Source organism: Gordionus sp. m RMFG-2023, chromosome 2 (assembly GCF_954871325.1).
Source record: "Gordionus sp. m RMFG-2023 chromosome 2, tfGorSpeb1-WG-v2, whole genome shotgun sequence".
Classification (NCBI taxonomy): domain Eukaryota; kingdom Metazoa; phylum Nematomorpha; class Gordioida; order Chordodea; family Parachordodidae; genus Gordionus; species Gordionus sp. m RMFG-2023.
The window spans coordinates 42,257,114-42,284,976 of NC_088776.1; the positions used below are offsets into that span (position 1 = coordinate 42,257,114).

Here is a 27,863-nt window from a genome sequence, read left to right on the forward strand (position 1 = left end):
ATTTTTTTGAAGAAAGTATGTTAAAATAAGTATTAATAACATGTGTAAATACAAATTTAGTGAAGATGTACCAATGAAAAGTGACAATTGTCATAATGGTTAATTTTAAAGTTTTTTGAATTTTTTTGACGAAAATTTGTTAAAATAATTATTAATAACATGTGTAAATATAAATTTAGTGAAGATGTACCATAGAAAAGTGACAATTGTCATAATCGTTATTTTTAAAGTTTTTCGAATTTTTTTGACGAAAATATGTTAAAACAAGAATTAATAACATGTGTAAATATAAATTTAGTGAAGATGTACCAATGAAAAGTGACAATTGTCATAATAGTTAATTTTAAAGTTTTTTGAATTTTTTTGACGAAAATTTGTTAAAATAAGTATTAATAACATGTGTAAATATAAATTTAGTGAAGATGTACCATAGAAAAGTGACAATTGTCATAATCGTTATTTTTAAAGTTTTTCGAATTTTTTTGACGAAAATATGTTAAAATAAGAATTAATAACATGTGTAAATATAAATTTAGTGAAGATGTACCAATGAAAAGTGACAATTGTCATAATGGTTAATTTTAAAGTTTTTTGAATTTTTTTGACGAAAATTTGTTAAAATAAGTATTAATAACATGTGTAAATATAAATTTAGTGAAGATGTACCATAGAAAAGTGACAATTGTCATAATCGTTATTTTTAAAGTTTTTCGAATTTTTTTGACGAAAATATGTTAAAATAAGAATTAATAACATGTGTAAATATAAATTTAGTGAAGATGTACCAATGAAAAGTGACAATTGTCATAATGGTTAATTTTAAAGTTTTTTGAATTTTTTTGACGAAAATTTGTTAAAATAAGTATTAATAACATGTGTAAATATAAATTTAGTGAAGATGTACCATAGAAAAGTGACAATTGTCATAATCGTTATTTTTAAAGTTTTTCGAATTTTTTTGACGAAAATATGTTAAAATAAGAATTAATAACATGTGTAAACATAAATTTAGTGAAGATGTACTATAGAAAAGTGACAATTGTCATAATCGTTATCTTTAAAGTTTTTTGAATTTTTTTGACGAAAATATGTTAAAATAAGTATTAATAACATGTGATAATATAAATTTAGTGAAAATGTACCAATGAAAAGTGACATTTGTCATAATTGTTATTTTTAAAGTTTTTTGAATTTTATTGACAAAGATATTTTAAAATAAGTATTGATAACATGTTTAAATAAAAATTTAGTGAAGATGTACTCTAGATAAGCGACAATTGTCATAATTGTTATTTTTAAAGTTTTTTGATTTTTTTTGACGAAAATAGTTAACTTGCATCGATATTGATTTTAAAATAGAAAAAAAAGTTTACCCAAATTTTAAACAAGATTGTCTGATGAAAATTGGTAAAAAAAATAATAATTTCTAAATTAGGATTAGATATTATGATATAAATTTTGCATATTAATTTCTGACCCGATGAACAAATGTAATAAAATGCCAATTTGCTCCTGTTTTTGGGGAAGAATCTATTATTACCATATGTGTTTCTATCGCATATACTCAGGCAATTTTAATTTTACAATCTATATTTTTACCCATTTACATCAAAGAAATTTTAAAAATAACGATTATGACAATTGTCACTTTTCTATAGTACATCTTCACTAAATTTTTATTTACACATGTTATTATTTCGTCAACAAAAATCAAAAAATTTAAAAAATAATGATTATGAAAATTGTCGCTTATCTAGAGTACATCTTCACTAAATTTATATTTACACATGTTATTAATTTAATACTTATTTTAACATATTTTCGTCAAAAAAATTCAAAAAACTTTAAAAATAACGATTATGACAATTGTCACTTTTCATTGTCTTCACTAAATTTATATTTACACATGTTATTAATACTTATTTTAACATATTTTCGTCAAAAAACTTTAAAAATAACCATTATGACAATGTCAATTTTCTATGGTACATCTTCACTAAATTTTATTTAAACATGTTATCAATACTTATTTTAACATATTTTCTTCAAAAAAATTCAAAAAACTTATAAAATAACGATTATGACAATTGTCACTTTTCTATGGTACATCTTCACTAAATTTATATTTACACATGTTATTAATACTTATTTTAACAAATTTTCTTCAAAAAAATTCCAAAAACTTATAAAATAACGATTATGATAATTGTCACTTTTCTATGGTACATCTTCACTAAATTTTTATTTAAACATGTTTTTACTACTTATTTTAACCTATTTTCTTTAAAAAAATTCAAAAAACGTATAAAATAACGATTATGACAATTGTCACTTTTCTATGGTACATCTTCACTAAATTTTTATTTAAACATGTTTTTAATACTTATTTTAACATATTTTCTTCAAAAAAATTCAAAAAACGTATAAAATAACGATTATGACAATTGTCACTTTTCTATGGTACATCTTCACTAAATTTTATTTAAACATGTTTTTAATACTTATTTTAACATATTTTCTTCAAAAAACTTTAAAAATAACTATTATGACAATTGTCAATTTTCTATGGTACATCTTCACTAAATTTTTATTTAAACATGTTATTAATACTTATTTTAACATATTTTCGTCAAAAAAAATCAAAAAACTTTAAAAATAGCGATTATGACAATTGTCACTTTTCTTTGGTACATCTTCACTAAATTTATATTTACACATGTTATTAATACTTTTTTTAACAAATTTTCTTCAAAAAAATTCCAAAAACTTTTAAAATAACGATTATGATAATTGTCACTTTTCTATGGTACATCTTCACTAAATTTTTATTTAAACATGTTTTTACTACTTATTTTAACCTATTTTCTTCAAAAAAATTCAAAAAACGTATAAAATAACGATTATGACAATTGTCACTTTTCTATGGTACATCTTCACTAAATTTTTATTTAAACATGTTTTTAATACTTATTTTAACATATTTTCTTCAAAAAAATTCAAAAAACATATAAAATAACGATTATGACAATTGTCACTTTTCTATGGTACATCTTCACTAAATTTATATTTACACATGTTATTAATACTTATTTTAACAAATTTTCTTCAAAAAAATTCCAAAATCTTATAAAATAACGATTATGATAATTGTCACTTTTCTATGGTACATCTTCACTAAATTTTTATTTAAACATGTTTTTACTACTTATTTTAACCTATTTTCTTCAAAAAACTTTAAAAATAACCATTATGACAATGTCAATTTTCTATGGTACATCTTCACTAAATTTTTATTTAAACATGTTTTTAATACTTATTTTAACATATTTTCTTCAAAAAAATTCAAAAAACATATAAAATAACGATTATGACAATTGTCACTTTTCTATGGTATCTTCACTAAATTTATATTTACACATGTTATTAATACTTATTTTAACAAATTTTCTTCAAAAAAATTCCAAAATCTTATAAAATAACGATTATGATAATTGTCACTTTTCTATGGTACATCTTCACTAAATTTTTATTTAAACATGTTTTTACTACTTATTTTAACCTATTTTCTTCAAAAAAATTCAAAAAACGTATAAAATAACGATTATGACAATTGTCACTTTTCTATGGTACATCTTCACTAAATTTTTATTTAAACATGTTTTTAATACTTATTTTAACATATTTTCTTCAAAAAAATTCAAAAAACGTATAAAATAACGATTATGACAATTGTCACTTTTCTATGGTACATCTTCACTAAATTTTTATTTAAACATGTTTTTAATACTTATTTTAACATATTTTCTTCAAAAAAATTCAAAAAACTTTAAAAATAACTATTATGACAATTGTCAATTTTCTATGGTACATCTTCACTAAATTTTTATTTAAACATGTTATTAATACTTATTTTAACATATTGTCGTCAAAAAAAATCAAAAAACTTTAAAAATAGCGATTATGACAATTGTCACTTTTCTTTGGTACATCTTCACTAAATTTATATTTACACATGTTATTAATACTTTTTTTAACCTATTTTCTTCAAAAAAATTCAAAAAACTTATAAAATAACGATTATGACAATTGTCACATTAAAATATTATCCTTAAAAAGATCATATAAAATCATCAAAAAAGTTTCATAAAATCCACCTCATTTAATAAAAAATAGATAATTTTAAATGATAAAAAAATTATAAAAGATTTCACCTAAAAGATTGTTTATTTATCTAATAAAATTTACAATATAATTCCTCAATAAAAGATGTATTTATAAAGAAGATTGTAAAAATCACTAATAAATTATATTAAAAAGAATATTACAATTTTACAATATAGCAGCATATTATTTTTTTTATTAAAATAACATCAAATAAATAAATTTATTTTCATTTCAAAATATAATAATATAAATAAAAATTATTAAATCATATCATGTTTATTTGTTGATAATAATAAAATATTTACATTAAATATAAATAAAATAAATTATTTTACTAAAATAAATAAATAATAATTAATACTAAGCATCGATGCAGAATTTTGACTAATTTAATTTTAGCAGATATATATAGGCTTAGCCAATTTTTAGGCTTAACCTAATTAGGCTTAGCCGATTTTTAGTTTTAGCCGATTTTTAGGCTTACTTAATTAGGCTTAGCCGATTATTAGGCTTAGCCTAATAGGCTTAGCCGATTTTTAGGCTTAGCCTTATTAGGCTTAGGCGTAGTTTTTAGCCGATTACGCAACACTAAACAGAATGTTTATCAATTAATTATTAAAAAAATATGGATTTCGATTTTATTTATAGGGTAAATTATTTTTAAAAATACAAACAATTAAAATAAAATAACAATATGTTTTTTTTTATTTTTGCACAACCCTCAAAAAATAAATGACAATCAAATATATAATATATAACAAAACAGATTTAAAAAATACATTAAAAATTGGATATTTTAATTTTCGTTTTTTCTTTATATATATATTCTCCTTTTTCTAAATTCCTTTAAAATATATTTCAATATAAATTATATTTTTATAAATTTACCTTAATTCATTGGTTGTCCTCGATAACCAATCTCCAAAAATTGATGCATTTTATTATAATAATTTGAAAAATCAAAAGGAATAGTAAATTCATTAAGAATTGATGTTACATTATAGGGTAAATTATTTTAAAAAAAACAAACAATTAAAATAAAATAACAATATGTTTTTTTATTTTTGCACAACCCTCAAAAAATAAATGACAATCAAATATATAATATATAACAAAACAGATTTAAAAAATACATACGGTAATTTTTTTGCATTTACAATTTTTATATAATTTAATTTTTTTATAAAATACATACGGTAATTTTTTTCCATTTACAATTTTTATATAACTTAATTTTTTTTATAAAATATGTTTAATATTTTTTTCAAATGTTTAATATACGACAAATTTTATCTAGTAATACAAATTCATTTACATTAAATCCTGATCCTGTTTTATCTAATTCAAATTCAATACCTAATATTACAAATAATTTCCATATGATCAATTCTTCCTCTGTAAGTCGTGATTCTATTACTGATCCAATATCGGCTATTCCAAGAAGAAAATATACTAACTGGAATAAGGAAAAAATTGATATAGTAAAAAAATTATTATCGGTACCCGAGAGAGAGCGAATGAAAATGACAGATATCGCTAAATATATAGATATGTCGTTATCGTCTGTTAATAAATTAAGGCGAGAAACGTTTCCCGAAATCATCGGAGATCCTTTGAAAGAATATGTAATTGGAAAGAGAGGCAGAAAAAATAAAGACACCTTCGATGTAGAAAGAAAAATAATCGATCTTTTAATGGCGAACAATACATTCACTATTAAAGATATAATAGAAAATTTACCTCCGGGATTTCCAAAAAACGAAGGAACTATACGGAAATATATTAAAAAAATAGGATGGTCAAAAAAACGTGCAGGAAAAGAGCCAGATAGGAGAAACACATTCGGCACAATCAATATACGCCAAATTTATTGTATAAAAGTACTAAATATAGCCAAAGAAAAATTATTCTTCTTAGACGAGACAGGCATAAATTTGCACGTTGTACCTGTTTATGCCTGGGCCCCATATAATGTTACGCCAAGTGTTAAAGTCCCGCCATCTAAGGGTAAGAATATAAGTATATTATGCACTATGGGAATCGATGGTGTGATACTTTATCGCATCATTGAATGACCTTATAATAGCCTTTTATTTAGAGATTATATGAATGCACTAATTAATATTCTACCGAGTGATGCAGTTATTGTTATGGACAATGCATCCATCCATAAAAGCCACCTCATTGATTGTTTTAGAGCGCGAATAGAATATTTGCCACCCTATTCGCCGCAACTAAACCCGATAGAAAATTTTTTTGGAGTGTTAAAAAACAAATATAGGTCGATCAATCCCCGACCAAATACTCGAAACGAAATAATTAATAATGTAACATCAATTCTTAATGAATTTACTATTCCTTTTGATTTTTCAAATTATTATAAAAAAATGCATCAATTTTTGGAGATTGGTTATCGAGGACAACCAATGAATTAAGGTAAATTTATAAAAATATAATTTATATTGAAATATATTTTAAAGGAATTTAGAAAAAGGAGAATATATATATAAAGAAAAAACGAAAATTAAAATATCCAATTTTTAATGTATTTTTTAAATCTGTTTTGTTATATATTATATATTTGATTGTCATTTATTTTTTGAGGGTTGTGCAAAAATAAAAAAACATATTGTTATTTTATTTTAATTGTTTGTTTTTTTTAAAATAATTTACCCTATATTATAATAAATGATTTTCGGGTTAGGGTACCTATTCAGGGGCAATTATTTTTGTTATTTTGTAATGTTTTTTTTTGTTATTTTTTTATGCGATTTTTTGTTATTTTTTTATGCGATTTTTTGTTATTTTTTTATGCGATTTTTTTTATGTAATTTTTTTATGAAAACTATTGTTTTTATGTTATTTTTTTATGATTGGTTCATTTTCTTATTTGTTAATTTTTTATTTAAGATATTTTTAAATTAATATATCTTTTTTTATTTAAGATATTTTAAAATAATTTTTTCTAAAATTTAAAATTCGTACAATTATTTAAAGGAAGTGATGGGGGCAAATAAGGGGGAAGGCTAGGGGTAAGGGGTAAAATTATTAGATTATGTACAATGCGGGTAGGTTTGGGGTTAAATTTTTGATAGATGAAACTTCGCTATTTAAAATTTATTTGGTTGATTCTTTCTATACAAACTTAATATGATTTCTTCTAAACAAACTTAATACGATTCCTTCTATACAAACTTAATATGATTCCCTCTATACAAACTTAATATGATTACTTCTATACAAACTTAATATGATTCCTTCTATATATAATATGATTCCTTCTATACAAACTTAATATGATTCCTTCTATACAAACTTAATATGAATAATTTTTTCTAAAATTTGTATAAAGAATTTAATTTTTTTTAGTGATAACACTATAATTAAAGGAAGATTCCAAAAATAAATAAAATTTAAGCATAACAATCGAAATATACAATCATTAATAAAATGAATAAAAACATCAAAACGATTTAATAATCTATATTTTCGAAAATATCTATATTCAAGAAGATATTCATGAATATTATCCCGATCCCCATGTCTTTTATAATTTGCCTTTAGATCCCGCCACAGCCTCTCGACTTTTTGAGTGTGGATCGATCTGTCATTTGGATCAACAAAATTTTGCTAATGGTTGATCCGATAGTGGAAATAGTTTGAAATTTCTAGCCGATTATATCTAAGATAAATATATTTACATTTATCACCACTTTTGATTTTTTGAAAAAATAAATTCACATACCCTAACCACGAGTCAGTCATTATCGTGGAATCTTGCATAACATTATCTTTAACCACACGATAGGTGGTATCTTGATCTCTTGTTGTGGTGGCACTTAAAAATATCTCATTTGTTTCCCGACATATACCACCAATAATCCATATAGCCTCGGAAGTCAAATGCCGACCACGGTTATATTTACGCTTCCATACATGAGTTTCATCAATTTCAATAACGTGGCCAGGCCCCCCGATCTTTGAATGATTCGAGGCTATATGGAATCCACATACCTTTCGAAATTTTTTAATCCTATATAAGTGAAGTAAAAAACCATATTATACTTTAGATTACCATCTTGAAATTGCCTTCTTATCATAATCTAACTCTTTCGAAGCAGTTAAAATTTTATAACGGCCTAAAAATAATTTTGTTTAATATTTTTTAAAGAATTGGTACTTTTGTACAAGTACACTAGTCTTAAAAATCTCCCAACATCATGAATTCCTTCAAAAATGGAATCTAAAAATTCGTCATTTATGATATATATATATATATATTAATATTACCTTTCCATATTGAATACGATCTACGACACCTACTGCATCGATATCGTAAACTCTTATTGTTTTTTTCAACCCGCATTACGGAATTGCAACAGGTATGTTGTATTCCAGGGGGTATAAATTGATTATTTAGACAAAAATCATAAGCTTTCTCATCATTTTGAGTATAAACAACAACTTCAAAAATATTCATTTTAAAAAAAATGGAAGGAATTATATAATATATATTGGAACTAAAAAAAGGGAACCAAAAAAAGATTTATACCAAAAAAAAAATTAAAAATGGAAAGTTTCGTCTACCAAAAATCTTACCCCTAGCCTTCCCCCTTATTTGCCCCCATCACTTCCTTTAAATAATTGTACGAATTTTAAATTTTAGAAAAAATTATTTTAAAATATCTTAAATAAAAAAAGATATATTAATTTAAAAATATCTTAAATAAAAAATTAACCAATAAGAAAATGAACCAATCATAAAAAAATAACATAAAAACAATAGCTTTCATAAAAAAATTACATAAAAAAAGATCGCATAAAAAAATAACAAAAAATCGCATAAAAAAATAACAAAAAATCGCATAAAAAAATAACAAAAATAATTGCCCCTTAAAAGGTACCCTAACCGATTTCCGATATAACCTTTTTTAAAAAATTTATAACATTTTATTTTCGTTAAAGACGCCATTTTATATCAGATCGGCAAATTTTATAATATTGGCCGATAACCGATATTTTGAAATAGATGAAATATCTGCCAGATACGATCCGATAAAAAATATCGGTACATCCCTAGTTTTAATTATAAAATGGAAATTATAGCATTAACAATTATATTACCTGAAGTATATTGATGATTAAAGATGCAAAAGTCGACAATTTTTGCCCTTTTCCGATATTAATTTTTAATTAAAAACTAAATTAGATCGAATATTGAATTAAAATAACTGAGACAATGAGAAAAACATCAAAATTTATTTTTTTAAAAAAATATGGATCATCTTATATAATTGCCAATAGAAAAATAAACATTATTTCGAAAAGAGAAAGAGAATCAATTTTTCAAATTATTTTTCTATTATTCGTTTACTGTTTTTTAATAATTATCAAAAAATAACACGAATAATGTATTCTATGCAATATATATTTTTTTAATATTTAAAACTGTTTAAGGCAATATAATTGATTTAAAATAATACGTTTATTTAAGAAAAATTATTTATACTTAAAATATGGGTAAAAATAAATTTTATAACAAAATATTATTTTCAATATGCATAATATCACTTAAATCAATTATAATACCTTACAGTGATTTTTAAGATACAGAAGCTATTTTGAGTTGAAAAGTTATATACAACATCATCTATACTTTTTTTATACATTATTCGCGATATTTTTTAAAATAATTACCCAGCCGCGTTAATTTTTTAAGAATATGGTAAACGAATGATAGAGAAAGATAATTGAAAAATTTGAGCTCTTGCTCATTTCGACTTATATTCAAAAAAATTAATTTTGATTTTTTTCTCATAATCATCATTTATTAAATGAGTTATTAATATTGGATTTAACATTCTAATTAATTTTTTTTTATATTTAGAATTAAATATTTAACATCGGAAAAGAGTTAAAAGGCCGATTTTTATATATTTTTAATCACTATTATCTCAAGAAGTATAATTGGAACAACGTATTTACAAATTTTTATCGAAATTAAAAGAAGACCGAAAATCTCATTTTTCTTGAATATTTGATATGAAATGACTCTTATCAGCTTTATGGGAACTGTAAACGTTACTTAAACTCGTACTTTTGAAAAAGGAACGCGATACCGTTATTCGTTACCTTGCGATAAAAGGAGCGCACTCGCTATTCAAAAAAATAACTCATTACTTAATACTAAATATTATATATAAATTTTCTTTTTATTTATTTTTTCCCCACATAGATAATAAAAAACAAAAATAATATATTATCTTTTTGTAATAATTTTTTATTTATTTTTAACCATTGATTTTCAAAATTTTGATCGGATATTCAAGAGCACTTAGTGTTTATCTTAACACGTTCAACTGGCGCAAAGCATGGGAGGGTTGTTATTATTTAATAGATAAAAATTTTAATTGGGGGATATTTAATGATTGTTCTTTATTTTCAAAAAATCTATCTCACAAGAACATTCAAGTCATCAATTTTTTTTATCAGAATTTAATCGAATTCATTTGTTTTTTTAGATTTGAGCTGCTGGAGATCGAGGTTGAAATATTTGAATTAGAGCACAATCTACACAGGCAAAGTGTAGACTTATTGCTCTTAATTTTCTTTATAATATTTCATGCTGGGGTCAGGACATAGGTAAATCATCTTCATCTGAAGAAATATATATTATTCACATATTCTTTATAAAATAAATTATAAGTATTATAAATTAGCATATCCTGATTGATTTAATATTTATTAGATCAACAATTTTCTCTATACAAAATTCAACAACAAATAATAAATAAAATAAAATGAAGAACCTAAGTGGTTGGTCTGAATTAAAACTCGGTCAGCATTATTTATAAAATTTATAAAAAAAATTAAGGCAAAATTTAAAGTAACTAAAGTAACATTTTGCTTTACTGTTACTCACAAAAAAATAAACGTGTTACTCGTTACCTTTTGAAACGTGTAATGAATGGGGTAACGCCGTTAGTAATGACATGATTGTATCAGTAGTATTTATTGTATGTAAATTATTATTTTCATGAAATAACGTTGTTTGTAAAATAATTTTAAATTAATAATTTTTTTATATGAAATCGAATTTGTAAAAAGTATGAGTTTAATATGAAAATAAAGGGAAAAATTTATATTGATTTCTTTTATATAGACATAAAATTTTTAGTATAAGATATGTTTAATGTCTTATCTTAACAATTAAAAGAAATTTTTTTTAACAAATAATACATATAAATACAACACCTCCATTATTTTTCAGAGAATGTTCTTACATAATATATTTATTTATTTTTTCAATTTTATTTACATCTAGCCAATATATTAATATTGTTCCATAATGTATGTCTATGATTTATTACTACTAAAAACATGAAATTCAAATTACTTGCTACTAATAACATTAATAATTTTAAACCATACTGAAAAATATTTAATTAAGCTGTTCTGGTTCCTTTATCAGCATCTCCGCGAATTCATCTTGTACTTCTTCTGTGTTGGCTGATTCCATCTTTTTATTGACTATTAACTTTCTATGTTTATAGAATAAGCATTTATACGTGGTCCATTCATTATAGCTATTTTTACAGACATCGGTTTCTCCAGTATGGATTGAAGGTTCGCTGCATGACTATCGGTTCATATATTGGTCTTTATGACATCCTATGCGACCTATCCATTTCGAAGGATTCCCAAATCCATTGGTTTCTTCGACAACAGATCGCTTTATGTCCATTTCCGCCTCAGGAATAACATGTAATCGGGGTTGTATTCATTCTAGACCATTAGGTCTGCATGGGAAGTTGAACGGGAAATTTAGTCTGGCAGTCAACTCTTCAACCCATACTAGTTAAACCGATGTACATAAAAAGAGTTACAATGAATGGACAACGAGTTGACATGCCTAAGGTACGAGCAGTTTCAAGACCTTTATTAAACAAAGCGATGAGAAACACAGAAGGTGCAAGATGAATATACAGATATGTTGATAACGGAGCCAGAATTAACTATTTTTCAATATGTATTTAAATTATTCATGCTATTAGTAATAATTAATTTGTAATTTGAATTATTCATGTTATTAGTAATCATAGACATATTATAGAACAATAACAGTATATCAGCTAGATATAAAAATATTTGAAAAATTAAATACATATATTATGTAATGGGATCATTCCCCGAAAAATAATGGAGTGTTGTATCCATATGTATTTATTGTTGTATACATTATTTTTAACAAAAATTGATAGGGCTCTGACCGAAAAATATTTTAAAAACCGGGCCAAATTTGAGCTGAAAATTAATTAGATTTACAAGGCACTAATTCAGAACACAAATTTGAGAATATATGCATGCAGTCTATAATTTTTTACAATAATCTATTAATGTTATGCAATATATTTCAATGTATAGTCCGTCATCTATTCAAGTACATGCAATACCATCACCACCTTAGCAGGTATAGATGCTTTAGCCACTGCTGCTATGCAAACTCAAAAGATTATTATGCAACAAAACAATACTGGAAGTTCTGCCAACAATATTAATATCGCATCTTTTCCTCAGTTATGTTAGTAATTTAAATCCAATTAAATTTAAACCATATTAATGATTTTATTTATAGACTTAAAATATCAATATTTTATCAAATTTTTTTTTTTTTTAAAAGTAATTTTGTTTTTGTTTAGTTTATACTCATACTCTAATCAATAAAAATATGAAACTCAAAAATTATTCTAATTTTACTAAAATGTATATTTATTTATAAATTATGGTAACACATTAGCAAACACCAGCAATATACAGCTTAAAAATTTGCCACTATTAAATATCCCAAGTTCTCAACTAATGAAATCTCACAACCAATCCCAGCCACAAATACTGACTTTGCCTAAAGGCTTATTGCAGCACAATTTATCTTCGGCTACTAATTTAAACCTAAGCTCAACAAATCCGCAAAACCCACAAATAATAACCCTCATCAAAACGCCACAAGGGGTTCAATTTGCCCAGGTATACTACATCTAATGTAGCATTTTTTATCTTTATCTTGTAATTTTAAGCTTAAGATGTACATTGATATCTTATTTTTTTAAAAAAACAGGAGTTTAGGGTTTTTGATACATACATACACTAACATTTCTTAAGAGATCAGAAATTTAAATAGTTATAACCGATCATAATCTACCCGATTATGTACATGTTATATTTTCATAAATGTTAAATTGTTAAAATTTAGGTTTTATAACGAATTTTATCACACTTTATTTTAATCAGAATTTGGAACCCTGATTAAAGAGGGTTATATGAATTTTTTTTCAAAAGAGGGTTATGGTCGTGCTTCCTTTATTTGACTGGACTCTTTACAAACTGTTAATATATGCCGAAATTTAAGCATTAAATAAACCCAGCATCTACATGACTAGATTTTCACTGGATGCAAACCACCCTATCTATGCCCATCCCCCTAAAAATTTTTCGCCATCTTGGACTGGGATGTTTTCACATTATTAATTACCCTTTTAATTTGGGCTGTGCCGATATTAAATATCGGTACCGATATTTAGCGTTTTCGGAAAATATCGGATCGGGCCGATACCTATAAAACCGATCCAATCTTTTTACTTTTTTTTGTTATTTTATTTTATGTTATGTGTATCTATTTTACATTATTATAATATTTTCTAAATAATTTTTTTAAATTTTATTTCTTTTTTAAAATAGATTTATAGTATTTTAAAAGTTTTTGTGATAAAAAAATAGAAAGAAACACCCAGAGTTTTATTTATTTTAAATCTTTTTAAATAACGCCAATTTTTTTATTTATACTTTAAATAAAAGATTTTTTTAAATATGGTATCTGAATTATGGAAATGATAATTTTGCAAAATGCGTTATCTGCGGAATCATCTGAGTCTGCCTTCAGTACGGCAGGAGATATAAATAGTCCATATCGTAGAATTTTATTCCCTGAAAATCTGGAGGCTTTCATATTTATTAAAAAAATCTAATATATTATAATTTTATATATTAAATATTACAATTTTATAATTCATACCAACATAAAATGGATATATTATTAAATATATATTTTTTTATTATAGTCTTAATTGTAGAAATAAAAAAATTAAATTAAATTCATAATTCGATTTTTTGCATAAAAAATATTGATTTGTTAATTACATTTGGTTCAAACGGGGGTGATTAAAAATCAGTATAAATATCGGATTGGGTTTGAAGCAATATCGGAAAATATTGGTTCGGATCGGTGAAAAATATGTGGATCGGCACAGCCCTACTTTTAATTATAATGGTTAAGTTCTCCTTTCAAAAATTTTAAAAAGAATAACTTAAATTATTTTAGCTCTACTACCAACTATCAAAATAATGTGAATATATTTTTTATATAATGAATTCAATATAAAACCTCCTCATTTACAATGAATGCATTATTATATCATATTGTTTGGCACGAATATGAGTTTGCTGAGAATGTCTAACCCTTTTAAATTGTAATGTTTATGATTGTTTGCAATATATAGATTTGATCGATGATCAGCAGTATCATTGTATTATAATAGGTTTATAATAAAAATATTAATTTTTGCAGAAATATTTTGTCTTATTTCATCCAAAAATTTAATAGCTAACTCCCCCCCCCCTTCAATAAATTTATCCTACCCTTAAAGGCGCCTAGCGCCTACTCCCCTCAAGGAAAATTGGATACGACCTGTTCCTACTTCCCACCCCCGCTCATGTACACGCTGAATAAATCCACTAAAATTAATCACAAAACATTGTAGTATATTAAAACCACTTCTGAATCTAGTCACTTGCCCCATTTTGGTTCCAAACTTTGATTTTAATGTTTTTTTTATCGCAATATATAATTTGTGTTAGATGTCTGCAATTGGCGCGCGCCCGCTCTTAGTTTTTTATAAACCCATCCGCTCTGTATTTTTTTAAATAAAATTTATCTGCTCAAGCACACATATTTTTATATAAATTAATATTAAATTACCATTTATTTATTAAGTCAAATCTTATAATAAAATAAAAATTATTTTTAAAAATATATACCTTGAAGGAAAATAAACCCTTAGAAATAGTTATTAAACGAACATTCATTCATTTTATTACATTAAATATAAGGTTTCTGTGGATTTTATGAATAAACCATTTTTAAATTAGATTGAATTGACTAAAAAGAATTCTATCATAAATACTTTTACATTCTTAATCTAAGTTTATAATTTATGATTAAAAATTTTAATAAAAATATAATTTTTAATGAATATAAATATAATCGTTTTGTTTATTTCGCCTGTTGTTTTAAAACTACCCGTTGTTTTAAAAATATTTTCAATTTACCTACTTATTAATAAATAAAATTACCCGAGGGTTGGCTAAATACAGGCCTGTAGCAGACCACTAATTTATATCCCATAAATATGTAACTAGTAGTTAGTTGCCTTTAGGTTCGAAAAATCGATTATAAATTAGAGGTCTGCATTGGGCGGGGTTTCGATACGCCCACTAACACCCGCCCATTAAAATTTTTTTAAGAACGGTATGGCGGAAAAATTTTTAAACTATGGGCGGGTTAAGAAATTTAAATATGGGTTGGCGGGTTAAAAAAATCTAACTTTTTTGGTAGCTATAGCTAATAGCGGCTACTTTTTTTGTAATTATTTAATTTTTTAGCGCGCTACTTTTTTTGAAAGTAGCTAACTAGCCGCTACTTCGCTACTTTTAAAAAATATAATGAAGGTAAGATAAACATGAAAATTTAAATATAATATCATAATTAATTATAATTTTTATGATTTATTATTTAATTTTGAAATTGAAATATAATTTCAATTTGTAATTTATATTTTCATTTGTAATATAAATCTAAATCACATGTTAATAATTTAAAATGTCATCGCCTATGGATATCCAAATCGTTGAAAGTGATTCAAACAATGATATTAATGAAATGGAAGATACCAGGGAAGAAAATGTTCTTAATAGCTATAATACAAATTTCCCAAGATTTGAAAATTTTTTTAAATATATATAACCAAAACTGGTTTCAAATTTATTTGTTTAAAATGTAAAAAAAAATATTTCCTCAAATCAATCCAGTAGCTATAACCTCAAGAAACACCTAAAGGTAAATTGTCATTTTTACATTCTAATAATATTTATTTTATAAGACTGTTCATGAGTTTTAAGAAATGGAGAAACATCTAAATAATTTTGGTATTGGCGACTCTACATCCAAAAAGACTAATTCGATTCAAATCAAATTATTCAAATCAATAAAGGAAATGACAATATTTCTCAGAAATTGGCTGATAAAGTTATTGTTGATTTTATAATTTATACAGTTGAGCCAATGTCCTTAGTTGATAATCAATCATTTACCATATGATTAAAACTATCCCCTGGTACAATTTTATGCCGCCAGACACTAATGAGCACATAACTTTAAAATGATGAAAGATGCTCATCATATATATGTACCACGGGAGATAGTTGGACAAATAACAGAAGGTAAAAACTTATTTATATTTACATATTGATCTGATTAAATATTTTTGAGCTTATTTGGGAATCATAGGCCATTGGCTAGACCCTAGGATTTAAAAAAAAAGATCTGTGGCATTAGCCCTCAAAATGATAATAGGATGCCAGACATACGATGTACTTGCAAACAAAATTATTGATAATCTATCTTATATTAAAAATATGTATATAAGATTAAATACGCTCTTACCCTCAAGAGCTAGTGCCGAGAGATTATTTAGTAAGGCAAAACTTATACTTTCTGATCATCGCTCTAGACTTGGGGATGATAATATTGAAATGATTTTATTATCAAAATGCAAATTACCATAAATATTTATTTATATTACATAAATTTTTTTATAATCTAAACTAACTATATTTTAATATTTATAAATGTTGATTTTTATATATTTACTATACAACAACATTATAAGCAAAAAAATAAAAAATTTGTTTATAATTTTTTTTTATAAAAAGTAGCTAATAGCGAGCTACTTTTTTGACAAATAGCGATAACGGTAGCGCGCTACTTTTAAAAGTAGCGTTTAACAACTCTGAAAAAAATTATTAACATTTAAGTAAATGTTAATAAAAAAATTTCTTTATGAATTTTTTGGATATTAAAAATTAAAATGTCCTTTTTTGGTATCATAAAAACTTTTTTCTTAAAATAAATAAACTTTTTTGTACATTTAAAAATACTTTGGTGGGCACTACAAGAAAGATAGCAAGAAAAATATTGTCCTGCAACTAGTGCTTCTTTTGAACGATGATTAGCATTGCTAGAAGGTTTTTAACAAAGAAGAACGTGTTTGAATCCAGGAAATGTCGATTAATTATTATTTTTGCATTTTAATTACATATAATATCAATTTTATATTTATATTTTTGTTCATAAATATTTTATTTGATCAAATAAATTATCCATAATTTAAATTGAATATTTTTTTATGCTTAATATAGTAATTTCCTAAATTATAAAACTTAGAGATGTAATGCTGAAATATTTTTTATTAAATGCTCTAAAAATTGAAAGAATGGCCATATTTTATAATAGCGGGCTTGGGTTAAAATTTTTTTATTAATAATTGGTGGGCGGATAAAAAATTTTAGACTAATGGGTGGGGGGCGGTATATTTTTTTAAAAATTATTGGCGGCCAGGGTAAATTTTTTTTATACATTGGGTGAACTGGCTTGTGGTTCAAATACCCGCCCAATGCAGACCTCTAATATTAACTTCTGAAAAATGGCTACTAGATTTTTTAATAAAATGATAAATATATGTCGATCACAAATCTAAATAATTATGAGTGGTAATTTTTTAAAAATAGTTTTCTGAATCTACACGTCACTTTAGTATTAACTGCTTTACTATATATTGATATTTTCGGGCCAAAACGTGCACCACGAACTGTTGGAAGGGAGAGGAATAAACCACTATCGATGTTGCGGGTATTTTAGAGCCTGGGATAAGGGGCCCATTTTAAGGCTAGTCTTAGTTATAAGTTAAAAATCTAGAATTTAAAGATAACACAGAACTATTTATTATGGGAAAGATGTAAAATTTCTACGAGTTAAAATAAACGAATTTGCAGAGTTATTAAAGTATCTAGATATAAAAATGTCGTCTCTGTATCTAGATTTTATTTTAGAGGTATCTGTATCTGTTTTTATATACTTTTAAGATACATTTTAAATTTTTATTAAATGCTTTTTATATTATAAATAAAAATATTTGAATGCAAAATTTATTTTGTTTCATATGAAAATATATTTTAAATATATATATTAAAAAATATTAAGACTACTATAATAAAAAATTATATATATATAAAATATTAAGACTTATATAAAAAAAATATTATGTCCGAATTTATCAATAACCTAGACAAATTTTGATATTACAATGCAACTTAATCTGCCATTTTTATTTTCAATGGAATTGGTTAATTTAATTTTATTATACTAATTTTAAAAATATATTTTAGATTAATATTAATAGTGATGAAGAGTAAGAAGTTTCAGACATTGTTTTTCTATGGCCAATTTATAGAGCATATTTTAAAAAGATATCTCAAAATAAAGAAAACAAATCTCTGATAGTAATATGTTTGCCATATCTACCAAAAAATACGAAAATTTCAGTTAGCATTACCTCAACTTGCAACATTGTAAAATATTTAAGGGTATAGATACTAAATAAATGTTTACAATTTTAAATTTTAAGAAAAAGAAATCAAACACTGTTAATAAAAAAAACAATTAATACAAAGATTAGTTGATGAATTATCAAGGTCTTTAACTGATTGCAAACAAATAACCCGTGAAAAAAAAACAAATTCAATATCCGATTTTTTTCAGCACCCCACAGCAGTAGGATATGATTATTAATAATGATTTAAATTTTGATACTCTACAAATTTTAAATAATTTTTTTAAAAATTAATATCGAGATTTTAGTATTTTTAAATATCCTGATATAAATATTTATTCATAAAATATACACCACAATCCCTTCAAGCGCCTTGGTAGAAAGACTTAGGTAGCTAAAATTGTCTTTACAGATAAACGAAGATGCCTTAATGACAAAAATTTTGAAAATATTTTATTACTGAAATTTAAAAATTAGTTATAATCATTTAATCATTATTCATATATTATATGATTATATTAAAATCTAAAAATCATTATTTTAATTATATTATTTTGATAAATGCAATATCGAGTCAATAAATTTTTTAGCTCATTTCATGCATTTTCACAATAGAATCTATTTACGATTATGCAAGGCTTATATAAGAGTATAATCAAAATGTATCTATATCTAATACAGTTTTTAAAAATGTATCTATATCAAGATAATTTTTTAGGCTATGTATCTGTATCTAGATACCCTTTTAGCCAATGTATCTGTATCTTTATATCGATCTATTTTAAAAGTATCTTTTGACAACTCTACTAATTTGTCACGTGAATTAAAAACTACAATTTCAAATAATTTGTTAATTTCCATGATTAAAAATTAAAAAAAGAACAGGGAAATATATTTAATGATTCCTATTTCACTTTTTTCCTTCTATTTATCAAAATCAAGACAAGAAAAACGTCAATAAAGACAATCTCTTTCGAATGGTTTGTTTTTGTGATAATATATATAAATCGGAAATTTTTTATTATCCTACTATGTAATTGCATAAAAATATAATGATGTCAAGGATGCTAACAAAACGAAAATGTATTTATCACAAACAAAATCAAAACGTCGTTTATTTTTTTTTAAAATTTATGTCGCATAAAAAAGACAAAAAAAGCTAATGGTTTTTAATGACTATTTTGTTTAAATTATTTGTAAGAAAGCAAAAAGTAGCAAATAAGAAAAAATGCTATTAATATAAGGCTATGTCTTCGCAGGCTATTAAAAATTTGCATATTCGCGCATTACTTTCGCAAAATTTGAAAACAAAATAAACAGACGTGAGTGACTAAGCAAATATTAATGCATTTTTTACGCGCATTGAAAGCTTTTTTTCGCCACATATCATATATTGCATTTTTACGAATTCGTAATTTTGAAAAAAATATATGATGGGTAAATTACTGTTATAACATCTAAGGCATGAGAGGTAACAATTATATTATATCTTGACCCAAAGTTAAAAAGAAAAATAGAGTAGACACCATTTCGCGCTAAAATAAATAGCACGAATAAAAATCGCGTATTCGCGTTTTTAAAAATTTCCTACAAAGACAAAAACCTAACTAAGTAAAAACATTTTAATACTTTTTATCACTAGTTACCGAAAATATTGGGAAAATCTAATTGGGCTCCTTTATCACAATCTAACGTCATTACAAACGCCAATAATATCAATATCCACCAAAGCAATGTAAGTCAGAATCAAACCAACAAGATTCAACACATTAACATCGCGGTAAACCTGTTAGGATCATATTTTTATTTTAAATATTTAATAAAAATTAATAAGTTTCTTGAAAGTGGGGAGTAATCAGAGTTGAGCAGTACTGCAAATACTTGTATCTAATATACAAGATCCTTCTGTATCTTGTACTCTGTGTCTTTTTGACATTTTTAATAAGATACTAGTATCATTAGCTAAGATCCTTTATTCTCAAAAGAATTATGTTACTTTTTCTTTTCTTGACAAAAGATAGATTCTTTTTAACATTCATTTTAAAAAAATTACAATAACAGAATATAACCTTATTTTTTCTTGGAATCTTGTATTAATTTACTTATTTTTATCCACCATATTTTAAATATATTGACATTAAAAATTAGCTGCAAAATTTTTACAACTCATATTCAGTCTATTCCAATTTAAATGGTAATAATAATTTTATAAAAGTAAGTATCTTTTTGACATTTTGAATCGATACTAGTATCTGTATCTAAGATCCATTTATCTATCCATAAAGAATCTGTATCTAGATTCTTTTTCCGGAGGACTTGTCCAACTCTGAGAGTAATTACTAATATTTAAATGGTTAGATTACCTCCACGACTTTTGATCTATTAACATTTGTTACATTAACTCATATTGGATTTTAATTTTGAAATTCTGCATTTCAACAGGGTAAAGGACTTGTAACATTACCTCAAGGAGCTACCTTATTAAAATTAGTTAATACGAGTGCCCTAAATCAAACTAACAATCTAATGAATTATTCCGCAAACAATTTTAACATTATCAATAGTATTAAAACTCAAGTCTCATGTTCCGATGTTAAAATACCTACACTTTTATTACCACAAATAAAATCACAGGATTTGGTATTAAAAGAATATATATTTTAACATTTTAGGAGATCGCAATGCCTTGCCTGGTTTTTTAAATAAAATTTAAAGTTGTTGTGTCCATAAGATTAAACTATTTTGACAAATATTTAGACCGAAAGTGAGGTAAGAATTAAAAGACCATTTATAACTTTTAATTAAAAAAAATTCAAAATATTTAACCTGATTTGAAATATTTTAATATATTAATTAAATAATTAATTACATAAATCAAAATTCTTTTAGAATTCGTCCCTTTTCTCTAGTTTTGCTAATAATCCTACTCATTCCTTAGTGCAATCTCAAAATTTCATCGGGATCAATGTGTCATCTGAAAGTACAATTGGTATGAAAACAGAATTCACGGACACTCAAAATAGTTTTATATAAAAAATTAATATATATACAACCTAGTTTCATATAGTCAAAAATATTATTTTTTTTAGTCAAAGATTTTTATACAAAAATAAATATATTAGAAAGATTATATATTTTTTTAAAAAATACCTGGGTCAAGCTGTATATTTTTAAACTAAATATTTTTAATTGATTATTAGCTATAAAAATTAGAAATAAATGTAATATATTTTTTAAAAAAAGCTAGTAAAATCTGGGCCAAAGCCTAAAAAATTTTGAAAAAACATCCGGCTTGGGTTGGGCCACACAGATGGTACCTTTACAGGTCTATGATTAATATAATATGTTATGAATTTGGATTTAAAATTTCTGGTAATTTTCACAGTGGCTTCCCATGGGAATTTTATGAATAACTTGAAATTTAAGGGAATCATTGATATTGCATGAATTGTAACCAACAATTTCAATACTATACTTTATTATATTCAAGTAACAACATATAATAAAAATAGGCATTAAATATTTGAATACATTATCAAACTTGATTTCACTCGCACTATCATCAACCCTTTCAACACCATTATCATCTGAATCCAATATTTTAATTTCTGATAAACTATTTTCTTCCAAAAATTGATTGTTTCTGGATAGTATTTCAATTGCTGGTTTATTAAGTATAAGTTATGCCAAGTTGATACCAACATTTTTCCCTTTTTATTTCTGGGTTTAGTGTGTTTCCCAAAAATGGCCATATACGTTCTGATGAAGCACTAGTAGGAGGTATTGATGAAATTCTTAAAGCATTTGTAGATAATGATTGGGTTGTACAGACCCTTTCCACCATGTTATTGGAATGAGATATCTTACACCATATCAAATTCAAGAGTTTATATAATAAAGCAGTCTACTAATAAGCTTAGATTATTTTAAATAAATGTATCTAAAAATGAATTCTTTATTAAATATGTTAAATCTTAGGTTAGCATTGAAAATAGTAAAAAACAAATATGATGATCCCTAAATGGAAATACTTAGCGTGAATAATTTATAACCCAGAAAATATTTATCAGCTATTGGTGTGCTTGATAATTCCATCCCACATATGTATAACACCAAAATCTTGAGATTTTATATTATAATTATTTAACAAATTATATTAAAAAATTAACTCAAGAATGGCAAATTACTTTAAAATTAAAAAATATAAATAACATTCTTAGAAGAATTAAATCATACCTAGATATAATTAATCTACAATTAATAAAAAAGCTTAGTATAAACAAAAATGATTATAAATTTACAAAATAAATTTTACAATTATTGGGAAAAAAAAATAATATTAATAAATCACAATTATATAAAGTCATTAATTTTTGCTGTCTTTTATTGATTGAGATCCAAGTTCCCTTTTAGTGTCAACGTTATAATTGGGAGAAAAATAGTCTAAGTCTATCCTATGCATAGGATATTCAATTAGGGGGTTTCGGTCATTGAGAAGTTGCATTTATGTTGAATAGTTAATTAATTAATAACATGGATATGGAAATTTATCTATTTTGAGAAAGATATAATTAAATCGATAATTTTTATTTTTATTAAATTTTGAATACTTAGAGAACATCATTGGAAAGCATTGAATTCAAAATTTTAGCCTCTTTAGTTCATGAGATATTAAATGGTCAAAGTGAAAAATGACCTTTTTCAAATAAAAAAAGATTTTTTAAAATGGCGATAAGTTTAAAAAAATTGCTAAAAATATAAATTAGGTACCATTTTTATAACTATATTAAAGACATAATGTTGCAGTTTTTATTTACTTTATAAATTTTGAACCTAAATTGAATATTTTATTAATTACTTATATTATATCTATTTATAAAAAAATTTAAACTTATACTGCTATGCATTTTTTAATTATCGCAATTTTAAAAATAAAATTTTCGAAAATAGATGGTGCTCCAATATAAAATAAAATAACGCATTTTTGTTAAAATTATTATTTTTAAAATTTTTTTTTGCCATTTTTAAATATAAAGATTAAGATTTTTTTCCAGTTTAATATTGCGAAATGATATATAAATCTGATGGGATCTAATTTTTATTTACAAATATAATTAATATTACTTTTTTAATCCATTTATTCCAATCGCATTTGATTGATTTTTTTAAATATAAATTCTATAATCCACCAGAAAAAATTCATAATTTTTCTGATAGATCAGCAGAACAATACAAAAATAGGAAAAACTTCATCAATGTTTGTTACCATGAAATTGATTTTGATATTTTTTCCACGTAATATGGTAAAAGTGCCACAATGGCATAAGGGGCACAGTAAAAACGTTAATTACTATGGCTCGCTTACAAAGACATTATTCAGATCAAATAATTACAACCTTACATTATTTCTTTTTCACCTTATGTGAATTGTATTTTTTTTAAATTTTAAATCGAATAACATCATTTTTCACATAAATAATACTGTGTGACAAATTTCGACTTGATTTTTTGGGAGAAAATAAAATAAACATGTTTTAAGAAAGTTTTTTATGCATATTCTAAATCCGCTGTCAGTTTTTTCTAGCACGTCAGGTTTTTTATTTATTTTAGGTTAAAGTGGCCAAAAAGGTCATTTTTAGCACTTTTTGAAGGTTTATAACTTCGGTTCTAATGATCCCTACAACTAAAAAAATATCTTAATTTTTGCAGCAAACCTTCCTTATTATTATTATCATTTTTTTTTATAAAATCCTTACTCAATTTTTAAACAACCTATATTTTTTAAATTTACCTTTATTTATAAAATCTTTTTTAATATAGCTTACATTTAATATATTTGTTTATTGTTTTCGTTCTCTTCGCTACACTGCACACGGTACGATTCACAAACAATTTATTTTAAATGAAATAGTTATATTTCTCATATTTAAATAAATATATGCTAAGCTAACCTATCTCATATTTTACTTTTAATAAACCTTTTATCGGTCCGTTGTCCCACCCCCTCCTTCATTATTATATAGGATTTAACTTGTAATATACAATAAATTTATTTAATTTAAAACAAATTAAACAATAACATAAAATTTATCGAATTTAAAAACATATAATGGTAAATCTAAATATATTTCCGCGAATATGAAGTTGATGATTTATCTTCAAAAAAATACTCCAGCAGTAGTCCGCCAACATATTTATACGATTCTTGCCGTGATAAAACTTTTCGAGATTTTCTATCTGTTGATGGAACCACTCCCCCATTTCTTCTGACACAGTACCTAAGTTTTCAGGAAAAAAATCTTTATGGGAATGAAGAAAATGGATTTTGAGGGACATTCGGCATTCCATTTCCTTATAATTTGTTAATAGGTCATCAATTTTCTCACGATAGTCGGCTGATTTATGATTCCCAAGGAACGATCTGCATATCCATTTAAAAGATTCTCATGCTTTTAATTCAATGAGTAACAATTCATCTTCAAAAAAACTGTCCTTCATGAGTTTTCTTATTTGGGGGCCCACTAAAATCCCCTCTTTTATTTTTGCTTGGGAAAGCTTGGAGAAAAAATTTCTAAGGTATATCGTGGGGCCCTCGGACAATTTTTTGATAAAATTTTTGATTAGTCCTAATTTTATGTGCAACGGAGGCAACAAAATCTTATTTTTAGAAACAAGCGGGATATTTACGCGATTTTTTTCAAGAACGTTGGGACGATCCTCCCATTCAGATACTGTATAATGTTTTAGAGTTTCTCTGGAATTCCAGAGACAAAGAAAACACGAATGCTTGGTGTAGCCTAACTGAAGGCCCGTCAGGATTGCGATCATTTTGAGATCGCAGCATATCTTAAATTCGTAATAATTTATTTTTGACAATAAATATTCCATATTTTCATATGATTCATTTAACTGGTTGGAATAGGCGATGGGAATTGATGGCTTAGAATTTCCGTTATGAAGCAAAACTGCTTTCAAGCTGTTTTTACTTGAATCGATGAACAAGCGCCATTCATCGGGCACCAATTCAATATTAAGTTGTAAAAAAAGTTGACCTAGATTGTTGGAATAGTATAAAAAATTTTCAAGAGAATAAATTTTTAAACGATGCTCCACGGAATCGGTATGAAGTTCGAACTCCATTTTTTTAAATTTTAAAATCATTAAGCCTTGAGGCTAAAAATTTGGACTTTCTTTTTGAAAGTTGTAAATTTCTGGTTATGTCATTTAGTTGCTCTTGTGACATAAATGGCGAATCCTCTTCGGGATGATACTCAAGATCAATATTGTCATTGTACTGTCAACGTAATTTTTCCAGCTGCCAACTATTAAAAAAAGTAACTGTTGTATGCATATTATATTTTATCGGATAAACGACCGAAAATTTCAGGATAACGAATTTCCTTCTTATTTTTTTTGTTAAACCCAAATGTACTAATCGAGCAAAAATAACAATCCCACGAATGATTTCTTGCTACGTGCCAAAATGCAGGTTTCGAATAAGGCAAATATGACCGTTTTCCATTTACCCATGAATTAAAAGAATTATAACATGTTTTACATATGTAATTAGGGGCAAATGGTTTATCCAAATCGCAGAGTGGAATATTGTAATAAATTTAATAAATCCTTTGAATGATTGGAGAAATTGGACATTTTTGTGCGGGCAATATATAACCCGCACAGATGTAACAAAATTTAGAGATACATTTTAAACAAGGGGACCTCGGCACTAATTTTTTGTAGAATATTATATAAGGAGGGAATTTGAATAATATTTAAAATCCAATTTAAAAAAAAATTAATGAAAGAAATTAAAAGTTTATGAAAAATTAAGCGCAAAAAATGATTCTTCTCCTTTCTTCCTACTCGTTATTTGGCATTATTATTTATTTCCCATATTACGGGTTCAAGGTACTCCATTGGAAAATCATATATTTTGATATAAATTAAATAAAAAAACAAATATTCTTATATACATCTAAAAAAGATAAATATTTATAAAAAATATGAAAAAATATGAAAAAATTACCAATTATTGCGTTTTAAATGAATTTTGTTTCAAAAATGCTCAATTCAAAAAGAGTACAAATTAAAAAAGTGGGTACAGATATCTGATTTTGGTATAAATTGATTATAAATGCATAAAATATTACTAAATACAACTAAAAAAGATAAATATTACCTTAATTTTGCTTTAAAAATGCTTTATGCAGATGTACAAATTAAAAAGTTTGAAAATATCTGTACCGACTTTTTTAATTTATAGATTTTGGTTGAATTTTGATGGCATAGAGTACTTTTGAAACATAATTAGAATTAATATATAATCTTGAACATATTTGAAGCAAAATTATATAAAATTTATCTTCTAAAGTTAATAATTTTGATAGTAATTTAAATTGAAAACTTAAGACCCCTAAAACGAAATTCTTTACCATTTTTCTCTAAAACCAATCGATAAAAAATTATAAAAATTAGTAAATTTATAAAAAAATATAAGTTTAACACTATCACCAATTTTCAGGGATTTTTATTCGATACTTTTTAAAATATATCCGTATAAAGACCTAAATTTTACCATTTTTGAGATTTCAAAAAGTTGTCTTTATACGGTAATATTTTTAAAACTTGCCGTGTAGGGAAAATTTGGAAAACGGATTCGAACTCAGCGTTAAATTCTGCACCAAAACTTGTTTTTATTTTCTTCTCCCATTTTTCTTGTCACACAGTGTAATTAACTTTATGGATAATGATTGTTATATATTTAATCAAGGTTTGGCATCTTTCTATTGGAAAATTTATCCCTCTTCTATTTTTATTATATCATTATCTCTTTGCTCGTAAGACGACTTTCCTCAAATCATTTTTTGTGATTCCCTTAATATTTTTGATTGCATTTTATTTCGGAATACATACAGATCATTCCATTACTATAATATTAATATATCGTCGGTCTAGACCACTTGCGCCAATGTTTAA

At 24.6% G+C, this 27,863-nt stretch overlaps 1 protein-coding gene across 3 annotated transcripts in view; it reads left to right on the forward strand.

Annotated features, from left to right (window-relative positions):
- LOC135923383 (host cell factor 2-like) overlaps positions 1-27,863 on the forward strand; it is a 53,009-nt gene that overhangs the window by 12,925 nt on the left and 12,221 nt on the right. For 2 of the 3 annotated variants that reach the window (XM_065458088.1, XM_065458089.1), the window contains exons 11-15: positions 12,589-12,745; positions 12,962-13,188; positions 20,527-20,664; positions 21,327-21,524; positions 21,774-21,906. In XM_065458088.1, the coding sequence (XP_065314160.1) occupies positions 12,589-12,745; positions 12,962-13,188; positions 20,527-20,664; positions 21,327-21,524; positions 21,774-21,906 (853 nt within the window). The remainder of the gene's footprint in view (positions 1-12,588; positions 12,746-12,961; positions 13,189-20,526; positions 20,665-21,326; positions 21,525-21,773; positions 21,907-27,863) is intronic. The other variant, XM_065458090.1, reaches the window with a different exon arrangement.